The 27,438-nt window shown below is 33.1% G+C and overlaps 1 protein-coding gene across 2 annotated transcripts in view; it reads left to right on the top strand.

Moving 5' to 3' along the window:
• Nucleotides 1–27,438, top strand: part of GPHN (gephyrin) — a 351,760-nt gene that overhangs the window by 110,399 nt on the left and 213,923 nt on the right. For both annotated transcript variants that reach the window (XM_087819798.1, XM_016223798.2), the window contains exon 4: nt 24,429–24,521. In XM_087819798.1, the coding sequence (XP_087675924.1) occupies nt 24,429–24,521 (93 nt within the window). The remainder of the gene's footprint in view (nt 1–24,428; nt 24,522–27,438) is intronic.

Genomic DNA, 27,438 nt, shown 5'->3' with positions numbered 1-27,438 from the left:
AAAGACCTAGGAAGGGCACTTGGCCATTTGAAAAAGATAATCAGCAATCTTTTGAAGAACTTAGCAAATTGTAGTTTTATACAGTTTTGTATTCTGCGAAAACATAAATATGAGATAATGTTTCAGCAGATCACAGGGTTAAAATTAAAACTGTTGAGATATAGGACTGGCAGTAGACCTTTATGCTATATCAAGAAATTTAGACTTTATACTAAATTTAGATTTAATAGAAATTTAGATTTTATACTCTGTGGTACCATTATGTGATTTTAAGAAAGTAAGTAACATAATCAGCAGTTTTTTCAGGTTTTTCTGTGATGAGTGAGAAAAATGATTTCAGTGAAGAGGAGGTTCCATCTATAATGAAGGAGACCAGATTGCAGGAATATAGGCACAAAATGATTAAAACCTGAACTAAAGTGGTGGCAGTAAGGCTGAAGAAAAGACTCAGATTCAAGAAATTATTTAAGTAGAATCAAAAGTTACTTGATGATTTATTGGATGTTTAGGGAAAGATGGAAAGATTGAGCCAGGTTTCTGGTTTAGGAAACTAAGTAGAGTGTGTTAACTGTTCAAGAGGAGATACAAGAAAAGGACTGAGTTTGAGAGGAAAAAGGGTAAGTTTTGACTTATTTAATTTGCCATTATATGTCCCTCTCAGATAACCAAATATCCACCAATTGGATAAATCAGCCTGGAACTCAGAAAAGATAATTCTGTCTTTTGATTGATATTGGGATTTGTCATTATGCAAGTTAGTTGAGGCCATGCTAGTACATGAAATCACCTAAAAAAGTTATATGAAGTAATAATAGTAGACCAAAACTGTTGCTCTGGGGAAGGCCCATCCTAGAAACAGAGGATTATTGTTTTTTGTAGTTTAGTCATGCAGATATGTTGCCTTATTTTTTATGGCAACTTTTCTCTAAAGGATGAGTTTTTCATTGTGTTTTTTGAAATTCCAGAATTATAAGAGTTATCCCTCAAGGGATTTTTTTGAAAAAAGCATGATTGATGAATGACATGTGATAGGTGATTTTTTTCCATCAGTAACTAATATTATATCTAAAACAGCTTCAGAGAGTTGAGGCCTGAGGCATAAAAAATATGAAATTGATTCTTATATTCAAAAGTCTTGGAAGAAAAACTGTTTTAAATTATTTCACCAACATGTGATGGCACCATTAACATTTTCAGCTGAAATCAGAAAGTATAATCTTTTTGTTTTAATTAGAGGAAATGGGCAACATCTGCTTGTAATGTTCATTTTAGTTGGATAATATCTGAGTTTATATTTGACCTATACTGTCTCTAATATACCATGTATAAATAACTATATATGTAAATTTTTACTATTGAAAAGATACGATTGATTGATGAAACATAATTCAATTTTTGTTAGATGTGGTAGTCTTTCACAATGTTTCTAGTACCAGAAATCATTATTTAGTTCATACATAGTTTGAATTAAGCATACATGTATTGCTTATAATAAATTACCTCATAATGAATGGATGCTTGGCCAAAGGCTTAAGAGATAAAGAATAACTATCTTCCTCACCCAATCACAATCATTTCTTCCACCCAGTATCCTAAGTTTTTATCATTATTAGTTTCTTACTTTTATTTAGCCTTACCACCCATGTTCACATTCCTAAATATTATAATTTATTTGCGCTTCTGCTTGAACTTTATGTGAATCAAATCACACTGTATGTAATCTTTTGGGCTTTCCTTCTTTTGTTCAACACTGAGATTCATCCATGTCATTCTCAATAGCTAAGCTTCTTGCTTGTGTTTTTGGTTGCTGTTTTTGTTTTGTTTTTCGCCATAAAAAACATCACCATGTCACAAATTATTGAGAACTATTGTTGATGGATATTGAGTTTGTTTCCATTTGCAGTTATTATGAAAAATTATGCTATAAAATTCTTATAAGAGCACCCTGTGTAAGAGTTTCTCTGACGTAGATACTGAGGAAAGGAATTCCTGTTTTTTAAGTAATGTATATTTTTAACTTTTCTGGATGAAATCACTGTTTGCTAAGGTAGTTATTCCAATTTACACTACCACCTTGGGTGTATTTATTTTGAAAGAGAGATATTTAAATATGAACTTTTTAATCTATCTATAATTTATGTTGGTATAAATTTATATATATGTGTGTGTATGTGTGTTTGTGTATATACATATGAGATGACTTATAGTTCACAGCCCAATTTATTGAAGAACCTATCCCCCTCCCCTCCTGTTTGAATTGTCTCATTTATCATATACTAAATTTTCATATGCGTAGACACACACATACACATACATAAGGTCTGTCTTTTCCTGAACTTTTGTTTCATTGATCTATTTATCTGTGATTTTTTGATAGTACTGTACTTGAGGGGCAAGAGTTGGGGAAGGGTGGTGGCACCAGAAGGAAGTGGCACAACATTTTTCAAGTGCTGAAAAAAAAAACTGTCAACAACAAAGTCTATATCCAGTGAAATTATTCTTTAGGAATGAGTGAGAAATAAGGACATACTCAGACAAAAGAAAACAGAAAGAATTTGTCACTAGAAAACCTCCCCTGAAAGAATAGCTAAATAAATCCTCTAAAGAGGAAGGAAATGATAACAAAAAAAGGCTTGAAACTTCAGAAAGAAGAACAGCAGAATAGGTAAATATAGTAGGCTATCTTTTTAAAATGATTTTCTTAAATCACATTTAAAGCTTGAAACAAAAATTGTAACACCATATAATGTGGTATGCGATGTATGTAGAGTAAATAATGAACAGTCATATTTAAAATGTGGGAGGGTAAAGGTGCCTAAATGGAAGTAGAGCTTCTGTATTTCATTTGAAATGATAAAAGTCAATAGTAGTAGTCTGTGATAAATTTCATCTATTTATTATAATACTTAGAGCAACCACTAGAAGAAGTATACAAAACAATATGCACAAAAATATTGTAAAATAAAATGAAACCCTAAAAAAGTTTTTAAGTAGTCCACAATAAGTCATGAATAGACAGGAATGAGAAACAGAAGACATAAACAGATCTAAGCCCTAAAATATCAGTAATTACCCTAAATATAAATAACTTAAATATAACATTAAAAGACAAATTGACATAATGGATTTTAGAAATGATCCAACATATACTGTTCTCGAAAAATCATTTAAAAACCAATGACACGGGCAGGGTGAAAGTAAAATGATAGAAAAATATATATCATGAAAACAATTTTTAGAAAAAAGTTCTCAGGTCAATAATCTATGTTTCTTCCTCAAGAAACTAAAAGAAGAGCCAGATATAGTGAAAACAAGAAGACAGAAAATATTTAAGAATTGGAATCAATAAAATTGAAAATAGGGAAAAATCAATGAAATAAAAAGCTGGTTCTTGAAAAACTCAATAAAATTGATAAACCTCTTACTAGACTAACAGAGATGAAGGAAAGAAAACACAATATCAATATCAGGATTGAACAAACACTATTACTACAGATTTTCCATCCATTAAAAAGATAGAGAATACTGTGAAAAAATTTATACTCATAACTTGAGTAACTTAGAAAAAATGAACCAGTTCCTAAAAACTCACAATTAGCAAAATGAACCAAGCTGAAATAGACAATCTGTGTAGTTTTATAACCTAAAATACCACCTAAAAAATAAATCTCCAGGCCCAGATAGTTTTACTGGAGACATCTACCAAACATTAAAGAAGAATTAATATCAATTTTACTCAATCTTTTCCAGAAAAAGAGAAAGAAAACTGCCAACCAATATCTTTCATGAACTTAAAATCCTCTACTAAATTAAATTCAACAATCAATAAAAAGAATTATACACCACTACCAAGTGGGATTTATTTGAGCTATGCAAAATTTCTTGAACATTGGAAAAACAATCAATGTAATCCACAGTGTCAGCAAGCTAAAGAAGAAAAATTATATGATCATATCAATGAATGCAGAAAAACTGTTCAACAAACTTTAAAACCCATTTATGATTAAACAAACAACAACAAAAAAATAAAAACACCAAACTAGAAATAGAAGGTAATGTCCTAAACTTGATAGCATCTGCAAAAAATCCATGTGGTTAATATCATACTTAATCGTGAAAGAATGAATGCTTTTTTCCTAAGATCAGGAAGAAAGCAAGATTGTCTGCTCTCACTAATTTTATTCAACTGAATACTATAATTTCTAAGTAGCACAATAAGGCAAGAAAAAGTATTAAAAGGCACAAAGATTAGAAACTAAGAAATAAAACTCCCTATCTGCAAATCACGTGTCTATGTAGGGAAAAGGTGTCTATAGAAAAACTCCTACAACTAATAAGTCAGTTTAATTAATTTGGAATATATAAGATCAACCTCCCCCAAAATTATGTTTTTATATACTCAGAACAGTTGGAAACTGAAACTTGAAACAATAACATTTACGGTTACTCCAACAAAAGTTAAATACTTAGGTATACACTTGGGAACAAAGTGATCTATGCTGAAAATTACAAAACACTGAAGAAATAAAAGGACACAAAGAAATGAACAGATATGCCATGTTTATGGATTGAAAGATTCAAGATAGTAAAGATGTCAGTTCTCCCCAGGATGACATACAGGTTTATGCAATTCTTACCCAAAACCCATCAAATTGAAGGTACTGTAGTATTGTTAAAAAGATAGACACATATATTGATGAATCCAGTATTTGATATGGATATGTTCAATTGATTCTAATAAAGTTGCAAAAGCAATTCAGTGGGATAATCTTTTCAACAAATGATGGTAGAAGAATTGGACATCCATTAGCGCACACACACACATACACACACACACAACAACAACAACAAATGAATCTCACCTAAACCTTATACGTTATACAAAAATTAACTCAAAATGGATAATAGACTTAAGTGTAAAACATAAGACTTTAGAGAATAAAAGGGAAAATGTTCAGGACCTATGCTTAAGCAAAGAGTTTTTAGAATCAACATCAAACGCACAATTTATAGCCCGGCTGGTGTGGTTCAGTAGTTGAGTGTCCACCCATGCACCAAGGTTACTGGTTCAATTCCCCGGGTTCCAGGCTTGATCCCCAGTAGGTGGCATGCAGGAAGCAGCCAATGGATGTTCTCTCTCATTAACGTTTCTGTCCCTGTCTCTCTCTCTCTCAAATCAATAAAAAAGGAACTTTTTTCAAAAACACAATGTATCAAAGGAAAAATTTTTAATTTTAAATTTTTTAAATTCTAAAATTTTTCTATGCAAAATAACCTATAAATGAAACTCAAGCTGCACACTGGGAGAAATTATTTGCAAACTACATATCCATCAAAGGTTTTCTATGTAGAAGATATTAAAAATTCTCAAACTCAACAATAACAAAAGTATTTTTATTAGTAAATAATTTACTTAAAAATTAAATTTTTGTAAAAAAATTTTATTTTGCAAGAAAATGAGACTAAATAGTTTAAAAAAATAGTCCTACAAAAATTTAGATGAAAGTTTATTAACTTTACTTATTTTGAGAGGTAGCTAGTCATGCGCAAACTAATGACAGGATACATTCTGAGAAATGTGTTATTAGGTGATTTCATTGTCATGGGAACATCAAAGAGTGTATTTACAAAACTTAGATCGTCTAACCTACTACAAACCTAAGGTATATGGCTCCTAGGCTATAAGCCTGTTTAGCATGTTACTATACAAAACAACATGAGATTTTATCAAGCACAAGAATAAAATAATGCAATCAAGAGACACAGTAAACAGGAGATGTATGAGGCTGCTATCGGCATAACACAGCATACTGTTTTGCCGCATACTTTTATTTTTATGAGTAGAAAGATTACACTCTAACATAATGATAAAAAATATAGTAAATACATAAACCAGTAACATAGTAGTTTATTATCAAGTATCATGTACTGTGTAGAGTTGTATGTGCTATACTTTTATACCACTGACAATACAGTAGGTTTGTTTATACCAGCATCATCACAAACACATGTGTAAATGCCTTGTGCTATGTGTCACTAGCTGATGGGGATTTTTTAGCTCCGTTATATTCTTATGGGAACGCCATCTTATGTGTGGTCCATCGTTGACTGAAACATTGTTATTTGGCACATGGCTACATGTGTTTTCAGTAGTTAGTATTCACATTTAGAAATGTAATGTGTCTATAAGTCATTTAATCTTGTTCATGTAGATCTTTGCAATTTCTTTTAAAAAATTTTTTAGTTATGTCCTATTTTGTTGAATACTATAAATGAAATATTTTCTCTATATAGTTTAATTTTAACAGTACCTATATATTTTAATATAATTGGGGTATAACATACCTTTAAAAATTGGATTATTGCCAAATCTACTGCTGCAAATCATGAATGAGGAACTCTGTTGGGCCATTGCCCTGTGACTCAACTATATCTGGTAAAAATGGTAAAGAAACAATCATTTAAAGTATCTGAATAATGTTTTTACAACAGCAAATGAGGAAGCATTTATTCAAGTAAATCTAAATATCAGATGAAGCATTGAGAGTCTGTGGCACTTAGCCAGAACTTCATCCCTCCCTCACCCCTTCTCAGCTTGATGGAAACTTTACTCTAGTGTGGCTAACAAGCAGCAGCTGGCCTCAGCATGCCCCATATCTCTCCATAAGTGGCCCCAGGCCTGGCACTAGCAGCAGCCTGTGTTGATTCATAGCTTGGCCTCTCCTGGACACCTCCAAGCCCAGCACAAGTAGCAGCCATCACTGGATTGCTGTGTAGCTCATGCTGGGTGGCCCTGGGCAAGGCACAGACAGAGGCTGACTTTGCACCTCCCAGGAGGCCCCAGAGACAGTGCACCTGGTGGTTAGCTTTGACCACACTGAATTAAAACCCTATCACATCAACGAGTGACACACTCAAGGGGCAGATTTGGTGAACACCAAAGCTCCACTGAATTAAATCCTGCTTCATAGGGGTGTCTCTAGCACAGCAGCTCTTTGGCTGTAGTTGCAGCTGTTCCTCACAGCCGATTGGCCTGGGGGTCATTTCCTCCCAGGGATGCCAAAGCAACCAAGGTTCAACTGCAATAGGACACTGCACACAGCCCACACAGGGGAGCACCTAGAAGGCCCAGCTCAGGTGACTGGGGAGGCTGAGCCACTGGACCCTACAGGACACCTACTACACAAAGCCACTCTACAAATTCCAGGAGACATAGCAGTTCTTCCTAATACATAGAAACAAACAACAGGAAGAAGCCAAAATGTGGAGGCAAAGAAACATGTCACAAAGGAAAGAACAGAAGAAATCTCCACAAAAAAAACTAAATGAAATGGAGTCAAGCAAGCTACTGGATACAGAGTTCAAAACAATGGTTATAAAGATGCTCAAGGATCTTAGTAAGACTATTAAGGAAACTAGTGAGATCATCAATGACGGAGTAAAGTACTAATCAGAAATGAAGGCTACACTAACTGAAAGGAAAAATAATTTACAGGGAATCAATAGTAGAGTAGAGGACACTGAGAATCAAATCAGCAGTTTGGAACATGAGGAAGCAAAAAAGAACCAACCTGAAGAGCAAAAAGAAAAAAGAATCCAGAAATATGAAAATAGTGTAAGGAATCTCTGGGACAACTTCAAACAGGCCAACCTTCACGTTATGGAGGTGCCAGAAGGAGACAAAAGAGAGCAGGAAATTGAAAAGCTATTTGAAAAAATGACAGAAAACTTCCGCTACCTGCTAAAAGAAATAGACTTACAAGTCTAGGAAGCACAGAGAGTCCCAAACAAGAGGAACCCAAAGAGGCCCACAGCAAGACACATCATAATTAAAATGCCAAAGTTAAAGACAAAAAGAGAACCTTAAAAGCAGCAAGAGAAAAGCAGTTAGTTACCTACAAGGGAGCACCCATATGAATGTCAGCTGATTTCTCAACAGAAACTTTGCAGGCCAGAAGGGAGTGGCAAGAAATATTCAAAGTGATGAAAAGCAAAAACCTATAACCAAGATTACTCTACCCAGCAAAGGTCATATAAAGAGCTTCACAGATAAGAAAAAGTTAAAGGAGTTCATCACCACCAAACCAGTACTACATGAAATGTTGAAATGTCTTCTTTAAGAAGCTAAAGAACAAAAGAAACTGACCAAAAAAATAGACCCTGAGACACTGAAGCATGCTGCCATATTCCGTATGTCGTATGTTGTCTGAAGCAGACTGTCGTATCTCAGAAGGAAGAGGGAAGGGGGGTGGAGGGAGGGAAGAGATTAACTAAAGAAGTTATATGCATATATGAACAACCCATGGACACAGACAATAATGGGGTGAAAGCCTAGGGAGAGGGTGGGAGCAAGGTGGGAGGGGGTCAGTGGGGGGGGGGAATGGGACACCTGTAATACTTTCAACAATAAAGATAAATTTTAAAAAAATAAATAATAAATAAAAAAGAAATTCCCAGATAAATAAAAACTGAAAGAATATGTTCTTAGCAGATCCACCTTGCAAGAAATACTTAAAGAAAATTCTTCAGGCTGAAAGCAAGTGACCACAGACAGTAATTCAAATCCACTTACACATACAAAAAGAGCATGGGTAAAGGTAATTATGTAACTATAAAAGACAGTATAAATGCATATTTCTTATCCTTTTGTATCTTAACTGGTTTAAAAGCTAATTGTATAAAACTACATATATATACTTATATGTGTGTGTGTGTGTATAGCTGTTTTGTTGAGCCTATAACCTACAAATATAATATATTTGACAATAACAGCACAACGAATGTAGGTGGGAAAGCAGAGCTTCATTGGAGTAAGTAAATAACACCAGATGGTATCTTGAATCCACCAGAACAAATAGGAGAATCAGAAATAGTAAATAATCAGGTTAATATAACAAACTCTATAAGTATATACTTGTCCCCTTTATTTTCTCAGCTTTTATAACATGAATTATTATATTACAACAGTATATTGCTGGATTTGATATATATGTGTGTAGACATATATATGTGTGTACAAAAATAGATATGTAATATGGATAACAATAATAGCACAAAAAGGAAGAACAGATAATAGAACTATGTAGGAGTAATGTTTATATACCTCATGAATTAATATAAATCTGAAGTAAATTCTGGTAAGATGTACATGGTAAACCCAAGAGCAACCTCTAAGAAAAAAGCTCCCATAAAATATAGTGAAAAAAATCATTAAAGAAATTAAAATGTTACATTAGAAAATATTCACTTCATGCAAAAGAAAAGTGAAGGACTAAAAAGGAATGTATAAGAGACAGACTAAAAGAACACATAAGTAAAATGGCTGGTGTAAATCTAGCCATATCAATGATAACACTAGATGTGAGTGGGTTTAACAGTCCAAGCAAAAGGTACACATTGTCAAAACTGGGTAAAAGTGTTTTATGAAGACCTAACTATATGTTATGTACAGTAGAGATATTATATATTGGAAGATGCCAAATAGATTGAAATTAAAAGGATAGAATACAATATATCATGCAAACAATAATCAAAAGAAATGACAATTAAAATTCTTTAATTAACTAGAATATATTTATAAAGAGATGCTTAGTCTTATCTACTATTTAGTTATGCAGTAATACAGTTCATACAGAAAAAAAACAAAACAGCTTAAGTGCTTGATTCTTTCTCTCTGTATGATTTCAGTTCTTTAAAACTTTCTGGGACATTCTGCAGTGAGTTGGACTTAGTATTGCATATAAATGGTAAAAATATAGACAAGTCTTCTCTAATAGAGTAGTTTTTATTATTCAGTGTTTTCCTTTTATTAGTTAGTTGTATAGCTTATGAGTATGTTTGGTTTGGGGGGTTTTTTTGCAGGATTTTTTGTTGTTATTTATCCCAGGGTGTATTACAACATGCATGTTACCTTTCTAAATACTTATAATTACTTTTATCATTTCTAATACTAATAATTGCTTTTTATTGATATCTTTCTGTTCTGTCTTTCCTCTCATTTTGGAATCTAATTCTGCATATAAATTAGACTTTGGAGTATGTCTCACATATTTGTTTGTCCTATTCTGTTTGTTCATTCTTTCTACTGTCTCTATATTAATTTGTGTTTTTTGTTAGTCTTTGAGTTTAATATTCCTTTGTTCTGCTGCATTTTTATCTGTGTTTGCATTCTTTAATTTTGATAAACCTACTCATTTAGATGTTTCAGATATGTAATTTTATATCCTATTATGTTGTTTTAATTTTTTATAGTTTCCAATTTCCTGGTGAAATTCTCCATCATTTTATCTGTTTTGTTTATCTTTCTTCTATTTTTAAAATATATTAATCATATCTTACTTTAAAGTTCTTTGCTGCAAACTCCCCACACATCTTTGTGGGTTTTTAAAAATCTGTTTTTATATTAATATTGGATCCTGTTTTCTTGCATGCCAAGTAATTTTTATAAATTTATTTTGTGTGTAAAGGAACCATATTGTTAATAACGTTTTATCGTCCATCATAGATTGTCTGACTTTCTACTGATAGGCAGAAAGTATGAGAAACTGATCATTCAAATCCAATTTGGAATTGAACTGGGTTAGAGATGGGTTGAGAATATAGTAGCTTTTTATTTCCTTATTCCTGAATGACAATAGATTTAACTTTATATTTATAGGTTCCACCCTAGCTCTAGCCTCCAGCCTAACCAATACAAGCCTCAAAAATGGGCAAATACCACTCTGTCTTCTTGTGTGTAGCACCATAATCTACAGTTATTCATAGGAGGAAAACAGCCATGTTTGGCTATAGTCGCGGGATTATTAAAATAATTGCAGGAGATAAGGCTGGAAAGTTAGGTTGGAGTCACATTAAATGATTTGTATGTCTTAGGGAGGGAAGCTTCTAGAGAGCTTGAAGCAAAGATATTTTCAGATTTTATTTTAAAGGATATACTGTCCATATCAAAATGAATTAGAAGGATGCAGAGAAAGTCAGAACACTTAAGATGCTTTATACCAATCTTGATGACCAATGCTAAAGACAAGACTCTTGTCAGTGGCAACAGTAATGGAAAGTATGGGAGGTACATCACAGTGGTTAATAAAATAAGCTCTGCACCTTAATTGAACTGTGACCTTGTGTGTGTCTTAATCATTCTGTGTTTTCCTAAGAATACTTTCGTTGGATATAAAACCTGCTGTTGTGAGAATTAAATGTTTGTCAAGTACTTAGCATAGTACCTGCTACATAATAAACACACAGTAAATGACACTTATTTGAAACGATCCAAGTAGACTTGAGAAGCAAGGATTAGAAATAAAGATTAACCCAAGTTTTTAGCTTAGACAGCTTCATGGAAGAATCCTATTTGAGGGGAATAATGAATGTCAGGGGTCTTTAAGGCGTACAGGTAATATCCTATAACTGGAAATGTATTCATTCCCCCAACCATGTAATTTAATAGTTTTGTCTGTTTTGTTCACTGTTGATGGCTTTCATCTCTCTTCTTTGCTGGTACGATTCATTTAATTGAGAGGCCTTTTTTGTATGTTATCTTCTCCTCAGAATAAGAGCATCCCAGAGAAATGATGGAAAAAATACATGTATTTCAAATATAAAGAATATCAAATTGCTACAGGTTTTCTCTCTACTGTATTTCTGATAATTTAGCCCCCATTTTTAAAGTGTTTGTTTTTTTTTTTAATCATCACTTGAAGATACATGTTTATTGACTTTAGAGACAGAGGAAGGGGGAAGGAGAGAGAGGAGAAAGAAAGAGAGAAACATCAATGTGAAAGAGAAACATCAGTCAGTTGTCTCCCTTACAAGTCCCAACTGGAGGATTGAACCTGCAACTTAGGTGTGTGCCCTGACCTGGAATCAAACCCACGACCTTTTGGTGCATGGATGATGCTCCAGCCAACTGAGCCATACTGGCCAGGGCTAGCCCCCCTTTTGAAAAACTAGAACTTAGCATTACCGTTCTATAATATGGAATATGTAATTTTCCTCTCAGCGTCAGAACAATCCGATCTGGTAAAGGAACAGTTCTTGGCTGTCTTGGAAAAGATAGTTTAAGCCTACCTGTCATTCTGCTGTTTTTTTACTGCCTATAGATAGATCAATGTTCTATTGTCTCTCTTACTAATTATTACATAATATCTTTATATAGAAGTCATGGCTAAAATTCCACCAGAATACTATGATTTCTTTGTCCTTGTTAAAATGAATTTCCTCTGCTATTCTTTGGTAATGGACATATAAATTATATTGTAACATCTAAAAGATTTTTTTAGCACTAATATTTTAATGGAAAGATGAAATCCCAGTGACAGTTATTACTATAAAAGTTATTGAAAATTAGACCTTTTATATTGCACATAAAGCTATCAGAAAATAAAACTGTTTCCAGATGGTTTTTATTAAGAATTTTAAGTAGAACTTAATTAGTTGCATAATATATATTATTAGTGCCCAGTGATTTTTTAGCAGTATTCAGCCTCGGACAAAATGTTCAAAGGAAAAGTCACATCATATACAAAAGTTTGTCAGAAGTTTATCATTGACATTTGAGAGAAGGTGACAGAAGTGGGATGGGCTAAATAGTGAGAAAATGAAAAAGGTTAAAGGACTGGTAAGTAATGATTTACTATAGACTTTAAGTATATATAATTAGTTTTACAATTCCTGGTCTTAATGTATTTGAGACAGATCAAGATGTACTAGAGTCAGGAAATAAGAAGATAGCTAAGAAATACTAAAGTATATAATCTGGCTGCATATTCACCTTTATGCTGTTTACTAAGCGATATGTCAGTACTTCCTGAATGAACATGTGGCCTGCTAAAGCAGTTATACTCAGTAATCTTGGGGGTTGTGGATATCTTGACCTCCCAAACCCCCACCTCCACTCCCATCCCTCAGAAATATCCTCATAGGTATATATGATTTTACAAGAAATATAAACCATGGACCATGATAAGAACACAGACCCTTGCTCTACCGAAATAGCCTAACTTGAATAAAATAATCAGGAGTTTTTGAGTGAGAAAATTGATATAAAGCTATAAGCAGCACGTTTTAATATTCCTGTTGGCTAGATTGTTCATAGAATTAACAAAGAGCTTACTAAACTTTTTTATCATAAGTTGTTCATTATCAGGCTGGTCACATAAATTTCCTTCGTTTAGTGTAATGTCTCTGTAAAATGGGAATAAATACTCTTGCCATTATCTTATAGAATAAGCAGGTTTTTCCTTACTTGTTGGGGAATTCTTTAGCAGTAGGCCACAATATAACCAAAACTAAAGAAACTTGAAATTGATCTATAGTAGAAAAGGAATGGTGTTACAGGTAAAATACACACAAAAATGTGAATGTGGTTTCTCAGCTGTGTTTAACAACTTTGAGAACTAAATTTAGTATACTAAAGAGATAAATGGTTCTTTCTCCTATTTTAAAAGTCCCTTTTAGTTTTTATTGAAGTATATTGAATACCTATTATTGAATTGCTCTCAAACTAGTGGTGTTATAGTTCCCTTTTGCTTTGATACAAAGCAAACTAATTCTAGAATTCTAATAGGAATTTTGATGAGAGATTTTTGTTTGTTTGTTTTCCATATTTCATCCATTTGCTTTTCCTAGGTAGCAACTATTTGATTGATTGGAGAAAGCCTGAAACTGCATTTCTTAAGGATTCCTATTAGGGTCACCTTGAGATAATGTGTTTGCTTTACTATTACATGGTTTTAATTATTTATTCCAAAATCCTCTTCAGAGGTCCAGTCAGTCTTAAAACAAACTTTAATGTCTAAACTTTATTTAGGTCACCTATTATATCAGTGAAGAGTACAAATATGCATAAGACCTGACTCTTAAGCTCAGGGAAAGCCTTAGGGAAAAACAGGATAAAAAATGTCAAAAGACATATCTCTTAAATCCATTTAGCTCCATAAATTATTTGATTATTCTGTTTCACTGTTTATCTTTCCTTTAAAATATGACATTTCGCTCTGGCCAGGCAGTTCAGTTGGTAAGAGCATCATCCCCATATGCCAAAGTTGCGGGTTCGATCCCTGGTCAGGGCACATACAAGAAATCAACCAATGGCCTGGCCGGGCGATGCTCAGCGATTGAGCATCAACCTAGGATCCAGGCAATCGGGGTTCGATTCTCAGTCAGGGCACATGCCCCGGTTGCGGGCTCGATCCCCAGTAGGGGGCGTGCAGGAGGCAGCCAATCAATGACTCTCTCATCATTGATGTTTCTATCTCTCTTTCCCTCCCTCTCTCCTCTCCTCTCTCTGAAATCAATAAAGATATATTTTTTTAAAAAAGAAAGAAATCAACCAATGAATACATAAATGAGTGGAACAGCAAATGCATGTTTCTCTCTCTCTCCCTCTCTCACTTTCTCTTCCGCCCTCCCTTCCTCTCTCTCCCTTTTTCTCTCTCAAATCAATAAAAAAAATATGACATTTCAATTACCAGTCTTTCAGAGTTAGTAATAAAAGGATTATCATGAAACCTGACTCTACTCTGAGGCGATTAAGGTTGTAGAGAATCACCATACTTAGTGTAACTCTGACATAAATAATGTTGAAAATAACAAAATTAAATATTTATTCAATGCTTACAATGTGCTAAATATTCTGCCAACTTCTTAACTTGCTCCAGTGAGATTCCATCTTATTAGGAGCAAACTCTTGGTATTCTGTGAAGGAACTGAATCCTCATCACAATACAGTATTTCCCATACTGTTGAGATGATTGCAGAATGTGAACGCAGGTTACCCTCATTCAGAACAATACACTATGGATTCCAAAGCACAAGTTAATTATACTTGGATAACTAGGCATGTCATATAGTTGCATCTACTCATTTCTATTTCTTCCAGCAGTGAAAGGATTAATATATTGTTATCTAGTAAAAGTTGAGAAAATTATATTGATAAAAAACATTTATAAAGTATGATAAAAGGATTATCATAATAGTAATCTGCTGTTGACAACCATTTGACACAATCACTGCAGGATCTTACATTGCATAATTAAGACAACAACAAACAGAACTTAATAATTCACATTGTTTAAAATATCTTCATAAGCAGTATATGCAGTATTTGACATTTTATTGCTTGAGGTTTAAATGAAGAGAATTAAACTGACATTGGTCGATAGACTAAGTATCATACCACTTAAATAAAACAATAGCTCTCATTTTCTTGGAAGGAGAAAGCCTGAAATATCACCTTGGGTTGACATTTTTGTGTGGTTGTGTGAGAATAACAAATAATTTGAAATGCAACAAAATCTTAGTTCTGATATCTTCTCTGTGCAGGAGGTGTGTTAAGGAAATATATAAACACACATATGCTTTTAAAAATATGTGTTATAATGTATACAATATTTATGTACATGCAAATGGAAAAGACTAATGTATGAAAAATAATGCATGAATACTCCTGGATAAAGACACCTGCTTATGCGGTGTCTTTAAAACCTCCCAAATACCCCAGGAACCCTTGTACTTGTCATTTTAGTAATCACTTGCACGATGAAGCTATTGTTTGAAGAACTTAGTGAAAGCTCATATTACATTAAAATATTGAAAAAAATGTGTCTGTATTTTCTCCAGTGAATAAAATTTATTTTTAAAAAGGTTTTAGGAACGTATATTTTTACAATGTTGATTTTTTTTAACTTATTTATTTTTTGTTTAAAATATTACTATGTTAATTTTAAAGTGATTTGGAGTTAGATTTGCAAAGCCAAATAGGACCAGAGAAAGAGATATCTACTCCAGATAATATATGAATACAGAAAAGATGAGACTAATGGACAAAGAATGGGAAAATCTGTGTAGAAAAATAAATAAGAAGTTAAATTAATTCAAGCAACAACTTGGGGAAAAAAGACATGAAAGAAAATTTTAGGAAAATATATATTTTAGGAAAATTTCCCTAAAATATAAGAGCCTGATTTCAAGTTAAGATACTTGGATATTTAAAATTGTTCACATTATTATTTTGTTAGTGGAAATGATATTTGTGTCATTTATAAAAACTAGTAACTGCACACTTTGAAAACAGTAAGAAACAAAATTCTAACCCATTTTAAAATCTTACATTTGAAGAATTTTAGTGGATTTTGAACCCATTTATTAAAAATATAAAAAAGAGATACAGGAAAAAAGAACAAGTAAAAAAATATTTTATAAAGTAACACCTTCCAATTTTTTTGTAAGGATAAGTAATTAATATCATGAAAGGTGAAAATTTATCAGCCCCATTTCAAAAAGTCATTTGCATATTTGATGGATGAGATTAAAAAATGAATGTTTTATGATCATTTAGTAGGTATAGCTAATGTACTTCTTCCATTTCAGTCTACTTATGTTTTAAAGCTATCTTTTACTTTGTAATCACTATATCACAAAATATCAAACCAAGATTTCTTCAGATAATGCATCACATTGCTCTCATAAAAAAAGACTAGTGAGAAAAACATTTTTTGCACAGTTAATTAGTAAGATAAATTATTTTAAATATTGTCATTTTTATCTCATCCTTTAAAGTTTTTATTTAAGTATGATATGCTAAATGTTTTAGTCCAGTGGTATGTGAAAATAACATTCAGAAATTGTCTTACTGATAGAGATGCATGATCAAAATTTTAGAGACCTTTCTTAGAGAGGAGACATCTAAACAAGTAAATTTCAGTAAAATATGATAAGTGCTATTACAAGGATGTGACAAGGAACACACACATGGGGAACAAATTGCCTGCAGAAGTCAGTGTAGACTTTACAGGGATGACCCTAAAACTGTGTTTTATTAAGTATAGATAGGAATTTGTTAGGTGGTTATATCAGAACTCTGTAATAGACCAAAGAAAAGTGCGACATTTCTCAAATGATTTTATATTGGTGAGGTCAGCTTAATTCATTGATTCATGTTTCCACCAATGTAGGGAAAAGAAAAAAATCTGTTATAACAGATGAGTATGAGACTCCAGGTAGATGCAGAAAATAATGGCTTGTCTAAACTTGCTTCCTTTTAGCTCCGTTACTGTCCCATTTTTCTCTTTATGGACTTCTCTGCTCTTGGTCAAGAGAAAAATATTGCTAAAAATCTCTATTGATGGTTTTCATTCTGATCATGGTAAAGAGAATGTTATGTATTTATAAATGCATATATCTGTAAAACAAGTTTTCTTAAGATGGTCATATACCTATTTCATAGCACTAACCATGATATATTGACATACCACATTATATTAAATTGTTCATTCCTCTAAGCTCTCCCACATCAAAGACATTTGTCATGCCTTTTTTTTATTCCCATATTTTCCTGGCACATACTAAGCATTGGAATGTTTCTTTTTCTTTTTTTAATAGTTAATGTTTATTACATTGAAATAGTTACCACATGACCAAGACACTTACATGACTGACACACTGATGAGCGAGGTTAAGTGGCTGAAGTGGTTTCTGCTTTGGGTATGGCACAACCACAACTGCAGCACCCAGCTTTTAGCAAGGAACGGAGAAATAGGAATCCGAGGCAAGCAAGAAGAGCAGTGTTGCCTCACTCTCATCAAAGGGTTACAGTTAGAAACTCCTGGAAGTTAGGGTCCTAAGTGAATGGATTACTCCCTCTAACCCAAGCCTGAAAGCAGGGTTCTGAACCTCCACAAGGCTGAGGTTGCTTGTGAATTTCTTCAAGGTTGCAAACTGCCCAATAGCCTGGTGCAGGTGCAGGGTGGTTGTTTTGGTTTTTAATCACAAGGAGATTCACTTGAATTACCGCAAGTAAGAAGAAGGGTATTTCAAGGATACAAGGGAGGTTGCATCCTTCACCATGCAAGAGAAAACAAAGCAACTGGGCTTTGGGGAGACAAGAGCCAGAGGTTGGTCTGTATCCTGAGATGAGGCTCTGGAGACCTCTGACTGGAATGAATGGAGCTTTCCTCTGGTGTTCCATCATTAATGGATCCTAGTTACTCTTTACTTGTCTGCTTCTTTCTTTTATGCAGTTGTATTCTTTCTCTTGGTGATTGTATTTCCTCTACCCCAACTTCTGCTTCTTACAAATTCAGTTTGCACAAGGCTCATCAAGCTTCCACAAGGCTTTTAGCTCCTATAGCTGCCATTGCTAACTGCCTAATTCTCTTAGTCAGAATTCTCTAGAGATACCAGAAATCCGATTGGTTCATTTCAGCTTTCTTTTCTTTAAATTAAACTTACCACGGTGTCATTGGAAAGCAGTATGAAGTTACCTCAGAAAATTAAAAATGGAACTGCCTTATGACCCAGTGATTCCTCTTCTGGAAGTATATCCAAAGAAACCCAAAACACTACTTTGAAAGAATATATACACCCCTATGTTCATTGCAGCAGCATTTACAATAGCCAAAATCTGGAAACATCAGTAGTGCCCATCAGTAGATGAGTGGATAAAAAAGCTGTGGTACATTTACACCATGGACTACTATGCCGTTGTAAAAAAAAAAGGGAAATCTTACCTTTTGTGACAGCATGGATGGACCAGGAGAGCATTATGCTAAGTGAAATAAGCCAGTCAGAGAAAGACAAGTACCATATGATTGCACTTTTATATGTGGAATCTAATGAACAAAATAAACTAACAAAGTGGAGACAGTCTTATGGATACAGAGGAACAGACTGACAGCTGTCAGCTGGGGGGAGGGGGGGTTGGGTGACAAGGGTGAAGGGATTAAGCAAACAAACAAAAACCTCCTGGACACAGACAGTGGTATGGGGGAGGCAGAAGAAGGCAAAGAGGGGATACAAGGTGATAGAAGCAGACTTGACTTGGGGTGGTAAACACACAATACAATATAAAGATGATGTGTTGTAGAATTGTATGCCTGAAACCTGTATAATTTTTTTAACCAATGGAATGTTTCTTGAACTGAATGAGTAAATGATGTAATCATGTTGAGACTTTATACCAGTTCATTTAAATGTAACTCACATCAAGTTTACTTTCAAAGCTGTTTTGAAGTTTATTATAAAGGATGTGTAAACTTATGACTAACAAAATATAAATAGGAAATAGCCAGAAAAAGAGGAGCATGCAAAGGTGATAACTGTGAAAGTAGCTGTATCCGTACTGTATAGTTGCATTAAAAATCACCATCTAGCCTAGTGACTTAAAACAACGATTTATTATTTCTCAAAAATCTGTGGGTATGCTGTGCTCCGCTGGGTGTATCTTCTTCTGGTCTTACCTGGGGTCACTCACGTGGCAGAAATAATTTTTCAGCTCAACTGGAGCTGGAGAATTTAAGATGACCTCACTTAGATGTCTGGGATCTTGGTGCTGTCTGTTCTGCTACACCTTTCTCTCCACATGGTCTTTCATCATTCCATCATTTAGCCTAGGCTTGCTTTCATGGTGATACAAATTACCAAAAGAGTGAAGGCAGAAGCTGTGAGGCCTTTTGAGACCTAGGCTTCAGAACCCACATACCATGATTTTCTGCCCCATTCTGTTGGTCAAAGTCACCAAGTGCAGCTGAGATGCAAAGATTATAGAAATAGACTCCACCTCTCGACAGGAGGATTTATAAAGAATACATGGCTATATTTAACCTACCACGGTAGTATATGCATAGTTGTAGAGGGCACATTTTTTTCCTGAGCTTGCTGAAAATGAGGGGAAATGAGACATTAAGGTAGTAAATATCAGAATGAACAAATACCAGAAATTTCCATTTTAAAAATTATTTTATTTTTTAATATATGCAAATTATAAAGAATTTCAGAAATGCTAAAAAGGAAGTAAAAAGTAAAGTGCACTTCAAATCTACCCAGAAATAACTATTATTAAGATTATTTGTAAAACATACCAACATCTTTTATGCCTATTTTATAGATAGAAGACTGGACGGATGCTTGAGTGAAAGACTGAGCTATGCAAAATTAGGATAATTCCCTAAAGCTAATACCAAATAGCACTGTATTTCATTTAACAGAAGAAAAAGAAAGTGAATAGAAGAGTATACTATAAGAGTTGTTATATGCTAAACAGAGATCTCACTAAAATTAAAAAATAGGAAAATAATAGGTTACTGTCATATTTTTAACTGCCTTTTTAAACCTTAGGATTGGTTGAATCACTGCTATGAAAGATAAGAATATGAGCAGTGTTATAGTTTCTTTTACCTACCCTCTGCTTACCTTCAAATTTTGTTTAATATATGATTATTTAAAAAACAAAAAACAACAGTACAACAAAACCTAATTGAATAGTATCCAGTCCTCACTCAGCTTATTTCACAAACCATTGCCTAGATGTTGGAAGAAAGATAAAGTCAGCCTGGACTATATCAGATCTGGACAGATTTGTACAGAGAAAAATGGAGGAAGTAAGAAACCAGGGACAATATATCTTTTTTGGAATGTTCTGCTTTTCTCTCTGAGATTTTATTAAATGTTCAAGACTAGAGTCTTTTTGTCTAGATAAGAGTTTAAGTCATTATTACATGGGGTATCACTAGGTTACAGATTAGTTCCCCAATTCAGTGTGCATTTGTTCCTGGAACCTTCATCTTGATCAGAGATAGTCAGCCCTTTGTTTTATTTATTTCACACAGCAGTTGCTTACAAGATGAAATAGATGAGTCCCTTTCACTTTGCATCTCTCTTGATTTGAAGATATTAGTGAGAATTTTTAGGATTTTGATAATTTACCACATGACTTCTTTGGGAGCCAAAGCAGCATTAGGAGCCTCACTATGCTGCACTATGTATGCTTCTCAAAGCTCCTTCATTTTTGTCCTTGACCATCTAACTTTTGAGATTTATAGCATGAACCTTCTTATTTGATTGTTGCTGGTGGAGGTGTTTTCTTCTAGTTTTTACTATTTTTTGTTCATTTTAGATGATGAGGGGGGAAATTCTAACATTTACAACTTCATTCTACTATGCTAACCTGGAAGCTCAAGGCAATAAGTTTTTAAAGATACACCTTCAATATAAGGGAAAATTATTCATTAAAATAGACATTGTCTTCAGCCTCAGTTTTGCAATAGATGCATAGCAATTTTTCATAAAGGTGGCTCATGTAGAAATCTCAGTGACATACTATCTGGTTGAGGCAGCCAAATATTAAGGTATATTTCAGAATGAAAGGAATCTTACAGGTGCTGAAACAAATATGATAAGATAAATTGCTTTCAGGTTGTCTTAACGCCATAAAAAAATAGACTCATTATCTTAGTGGTACATAGAAAGCATAGTTAGTCCAGTTTAATGTGCATATTTATTACCTTAAAGAATCTTTCTAAAAATGCAGATTCTGATTCAGTAGACTTTGGATGGGACCTGAGATTCTGTATTTCTAACAAGCTCTCAGGTTATACAAATGCTGTTGGTCTTCAGATAATACTTTTTGTAGCAAGGGTCTAGACTACTGTAGACTCAGAGCTCCTCTACTTGACTCAAGACAAGAGACCATGCCTTATTCATCTTTGGTTCCCTGTTATCTAATGAAGTACCTGAATTAAAGTATGTCAGAAATATTTTCTTGTTAAATAATTAGATGACTACTTGAACAATACTTAATTGAGCTCAAGATATCAAATGCTATTTTTAATTGAATTTATTGTGGTGATATTGGTTAATAAAATTATATAGGTTCCAGGTGTACAGTTCTATAATACATCATCTGTATATTGTGTGTTCACCACCCCAAGTCAAGTCTCCTTCCATCACCATTTATCTTGTTTACCTTCTTGGGGAGGACGGTTGCAGGGTTTGGTGAAAAGGTGAAGGGATTAAGGAAAAAACAACAACTTATAGACACAGACAACATATCAAATGTGTGAATGAAAGAAGTCTATACAGTAGGTATTACCAGTTATGCATCCTGGGAATAGAAAAACAGGTAATATTCTATGATGCAACTAAACTTAAGCTGTATGACAACCAGTTGAGTAAGCTGAAATTCACTTTCAGGTAACTGAACAAATTGTCTCCTTAAGTAATTTTCAGTTGCTTGGCTGCATTTTAAAAATTGCCTGGGAAGCTCTTAAAAATCCGAATGTCCAGGTTGTACCCCAGATATGGGACCCAAGCATCAGATAATTCCGGGGTATAATGAAGGTTGAGAACCATTGAAACCAGAGTCAGTCTTTATTTCTTTAACTTTTAACAGCTAATACATGGTATAGGTACTCAATAAATGTTTACATAATCACTGGATGAATTATGTTATAAGGGAGTATTGCCTATTGCCAAACAGTAGAACTATTCAGTATAAAGGGACTATTTTAACTATATTAGCATTTTGAATTTAGGAAAGTTTTAATGCCCTCTTTATGTTGACAGTACAGAAAATTGGCATTCAATATAGATTTTTTTGTGCTTGAGATATTGATTCAACTTTGATATCATATCATTTTTTATCAAGATCTGATGTAAGTGGAATGTGGTCAGAGATGAGAAATCTGTGGCACAGGCACTCCAGTACTGTGATGGGGTACGTAGGAATGTTAAAAAGAAATCTCAAGTGTTCTAGGATCTATTAATGGGAGGACAAGGTCAGTTAATCTTGTTGCTGAGTTGTGACATCAACTTGTTTTTTTGTAGACTAGAAATAATAACTACTTAGAATGATGAGTATTTATACTTTTCCACTTTATAAATAGAAGCACAAGTCAATGGAAGTTTTAAGTTTGGTTTGTGAACCACCTCATAATAACTTTTATTATGATACTTGATTTTGTGTGTGAGCTTTCCTCAGAACAATATTATAACTGTATCAGGGATAGAAGTTCTTTAGTTGGGCTCTCAGTAGTCTCTAATTTATATCTTTTAAAAATAGTTTGTTGCCATTAATAAGTTATAGCAGGGGGAAAATCTTCATTTGGAGCTTTGGGTCCTCCATTCCTGTGATGCTAGAATGAAATAAAAATGTGCAAAGATAGGGAAAAATCATTTTTAGATCCCAAATTTCCTTCTAACTAATTATCCTGCATTTTTGTGTCACTGATGAATTTGAGAACTGAGAATATTGTATTTTACACCTAGGTATTAGCCTGCTACTTGTATTTTACACCTAGGTATCAGCAATTAAGTAATATAATTGTATTATTAAATTTTGGACTTGAATTATAAAAAGATAATGAAACAATTTAAAAGTGCATGTAATAGTTCTTTTTAATAAATAGCTAAAATGTAGAATGGATGAAAAAAATTACCAATAGTGTAAGCTGACAAGAAATTCTAGTTCCACTTCTTTACAAACTTAGTTGGATAACTTTGAGTAAATTGCTTAACCACTTTGTACTTCAACTTTCTTATCTGGAAGATGAAGAAGTAAATCTTCTAAGATGTCTACCAACTCCAAAATCTTATGGTATATAATTCTATATAAGTTTTAAGTTTGCTGTGTGAAGCACCTCATAATGACTTTTATTATGATACTCATTAATTTTGAGTATCCTAATAAATATTTATTGAGTATGTAAACATACATAAACATTTATTGAGTACCTATACCATGTATTAGCTATTAAAAGTTAAAGAAATAAATGAAAGACTGACCCTGGTTTCAAAGAGCTCATAGTCAAATAATGGTTCTCAACCTTAATTATATACTGGAATTATCTAGGGAGCTTGAAAAAATACTGATGCTTGAGTCCCATCTCTGGGCTCTCTAAGTGTCATAGTATTGTTGCGGGGGAGAGGGGAGGACTTTAAGCAGTCATTTATTCCTACACCTTTCTTTTAAGGCAATCATGTAAAATAATTCCTGAAAAAATGATAAAACTTCCCTAAACAACTTGAAACTTAGCAGAAAATATTGACATAATTAGAGGCAGAATATAGGGGAACATATATTGAGGATCTCACAGGTCTAGTTTGAATCGGAGCTCTTCTCTTACTAGCTTGTGAGCCCATGATCAAATAAGTTTCGTGATCTCTCAGAATCCATTAATGAAAAAACGAATGAGTCTGTTTCTTTAAATATGAAAATGAAGTATGACTATTTACCTGGCAGGATTGGTGTGGTTTTTAATAATGAGATCATATAGCTGATACAGAGACAGTGCTCAATTTTTTTAAACTGAATATGTTTTGAATGGCTAAAAAGAACTTAGATATGCCATATGACTACATAACAAACATCAATCACAAACTTTTTATGGTATTTCACTGAAAGTAAATGTGTTTCATTTACTACCAAGAATTTGATGCTTGCATCCTCATTTTCTATGAATAAAATAAATACCCCAAACTGCAGTGTGTTTTCAAAAACAGTGAAATTGTTCCATGAATTGTGCTTCAAAATTTTTATGTTGATTGTTGAAAAGAATCTTTTTTTCCTCACTATACATAATGTATTTGAGTATGTAGATGTTTTGAGCAGACAGGCACATCCTTCTGCATATGACATTATTACTGTTTTCTTTCAGGAAACCCTGATAGATTGGTGTGATGAAAAGGAACTTAATTTGATATTAACAACTGGAGGAACAGGGTTTGCACCACGAGATGTCACTCCAGAGGTGAGATAGAATATACTTTTCTCATATACAAAGAGTAAACTATTCATGTTATCCTAAATATCTTTAATGCTATTTTTATACTTCTGCTAGGCAGAACAAGAAACTTGTGGTGCTAAAAATGAAAAACTGTGGAAGAATTATCTGAAAAAGTTTCTTGACTTTTTTCTTTGGAATTAAACTAGAAATGATATAATATGAGGAAGATTGAGTTGGTCCAGAAGGTAATCCTGCATTTGTTCAGTGGTCTATGGTATCAGCTGAATTTCAGGCATATTGCCAAAGGAGGTGATAACAGAACTCTGACTCAGCACAGCATCTAGTCTGATGTGCTTTCTTAATATAATTCAAAATTGTATCTGATTTCTCTTTTCTTGAGATACCCTTGTCACTGGTCTCAAAGCACAGTAGAATGGTTGCAGTAAATATTTATACCAATTTTATAGTTCCTTTGATGAGAAAGGGTTATGTATTTCATAATTTTAAATGTGAATTTAATAAGAAAAAAAGCAGAATTAATATCTAGACTTTATGCCACAAGACTCACCTCAACCTTTGCACAGGGGTAAAAATTAGGGAACTAATGAAGAGTAGGCAGTGCTTATTGATACAGGGGAAAAAGTCTTTCTTTTAAGGAAGCCATAAACCAGGTCTCACTTTCAAGAGTCATGCAAATTTATATTACCACTTGTGCCATTGTTTCCTTTACCTCCCAAAATAGTGTTTTTTGTCTAACTTTCAAGTTAATGTTAACTATGTCCTATTTTCAAGTCAGTACACTATTGTATCTACTATCTTATTAACAGCAAGATATTTTTGCTGTGCACCTATTAAATAATTACTGTCCTTCTTTCAAACTTTAACCTGCACCACACTCAGAGGGCTTGTTAAAACAGATTGCTGAGCCCTGCCCACGGAGTTTCTGATTAAGTACAATTTGCAATGGATGCTGAGATTTTGTATTTTTTAACAAGGCCCCGGGTGATGCTGTGATGCTGATGTTACTGGACCATAGACCATACTTCTAGGCTTTGAGAACCACTATTCTAGTATATGAAAATACAAAATTAAACGAGTTGTAAAATAGTTTCTATTTTATATAAAAATCATGACAGAAATTTGTTGGATACTATTATAAGAAGGCTTATAAATAAAATGGTTTGCTTGAAATCAATCAGAACAATGTTATATTGGGAAATTGTTAACTTCAACTGCTTACAAAATAAGTTCTCCTTACATAATTTATTTAGTCTCTGGGTCCTAAGGGGAAATGGTCCTTTGACCAATTTTTATATTTCTTTTAAACTGTGAGACTAACTTAAAAAGTACAATTGAGGGAAGCCATCTTCTGTAGAAATGTGTGTTTTGTTTTGTTTATAAGAAAATTGCCTACCTATGTGAAGACATTGATTTTTGGTGTTAAGTGTTTGAAGTAAATTAAATTAGGTTTATATATCTCTATTTTTTGAGTGATGGTTTGATATTCTCATAATATTACTTATTTTTATATCATAAAAGTATTAAAAATTACCATGAATTCATTTATAACCAGTTAACAGCATTCTTTTTAATTGTGGGGAAATAGTTTACATCACAAAGTTTATTATTTTGTATTCTGTGGAGCTTCAAGTCAATACCAAAATGCTAGGTTGAAAATTCAGACCTTTGAATTCTGGCTCTACTACTTACTAACAAGGTGACTACAGACTAGTCATTAAACTGCTCTGTGCCTCAGTTTCCTATAAAATAAAAGTACCTATTCATCAGGGTGACTGTGAGAATTCAATGAGAACTATTGCTGGTATTTTAGTAAGTGCTATGTAAGGCTTAACTTATAGGGGTAAATATTTTTTTATTAGTTACTACATAACTACCAAGTGGACAAATTTGATAATATTTTCATATAGAACTACCAAATGAACAGAAAGTCTTATACTAGATTTAAAGTATATCCATGAAATCATCACAATCTTGTTAAATTATTTTTAATTTTGATATAGTAAGCTTCATATTTTACCTTTTCTATCTCCATATAAATCAGAAGTCTTGAATTTCTACCGTTCTAATATCAGTTTATTCCCCCATTTCCTTTTTTGGGTACTGTTAAGTGATAAGAGTCTATTTATTTCCATGACCTTGTATGTTTCATTATGTCAGAAACTGAGAAATTCTTTATTCTTAAATGAAGTTTTTTAGTTATCTGAAAAACAGAGAGGTGCTCTTATATTCTTATATTCATAAATGCCTATAGCAAATAACTGGGTAAAATTATATTAGTGGTTTTTTAGTGATTTAAAATACACATAAATACGTCTTCTTTATTTTTGAAAACAGGTGACTTACCTCATTGTGAATTCTTGATCTTTAGTAGATTCACTTTACTTTATATCATATCTATCTATCTATCATCTATCTATCTATCTATCTATCTATCTATCTATCTATCTATCTATCTATCTATCATCTATCTATCATCTATCTATCTATCCACACACACACACACACACACACATATGGTATGATTATGTACAGCAAAAGTCCATAGAACTGTTAAGCCTTTGAAAAATTAAATGAACATGAAAACAATTAAGGGCCACCCCAAAATAATTCTACTAATTTCCCATTTCCTCTACACTCTTAATAGTTGCAATTCTTGTAATATTTAAAAACAACACTGAAATATCAGGAAAAATATAACTTTGGGACTGCAATAATATAGTTATTTCTCTTTAACTTATCTTAGATAATTTTGCCTAAAAAGAGAGAAAACTATTCCTAGGCTACGTCCACCTATATACAACTTAGGGTTGCAAATATTTTTAAATGGATTCAGAAATTATTGATAGAAAACACAAATATTGATGGCCAGGTACTGATATTTTACAGTGAGTAATTTTCAATAATTAGTTTACTCTATAAT

The sequence above is a fragment of the Miniopterus natalensis genome, chromosome 1 (genome assembly GCF_054644295.1).
Source record: "Miniopterus natalensis isolate mMinNat1 chromosome 1, mMinNat1.hap1, whole genome shotgun sequence".
Classification (NCBI taxonomy): domain Eukaryota; kingdom Metazoa; phylum Chordata; class Mammalia; order Chiroptera; family Miniopteridae; genus Miniopterus; species Miniopterus natalensis.
The sequence above is the reverse complement of the archived record's forward strand: the minus strand, read 5'-3'. Positions and strand labels throughout refer to the sequence as shown.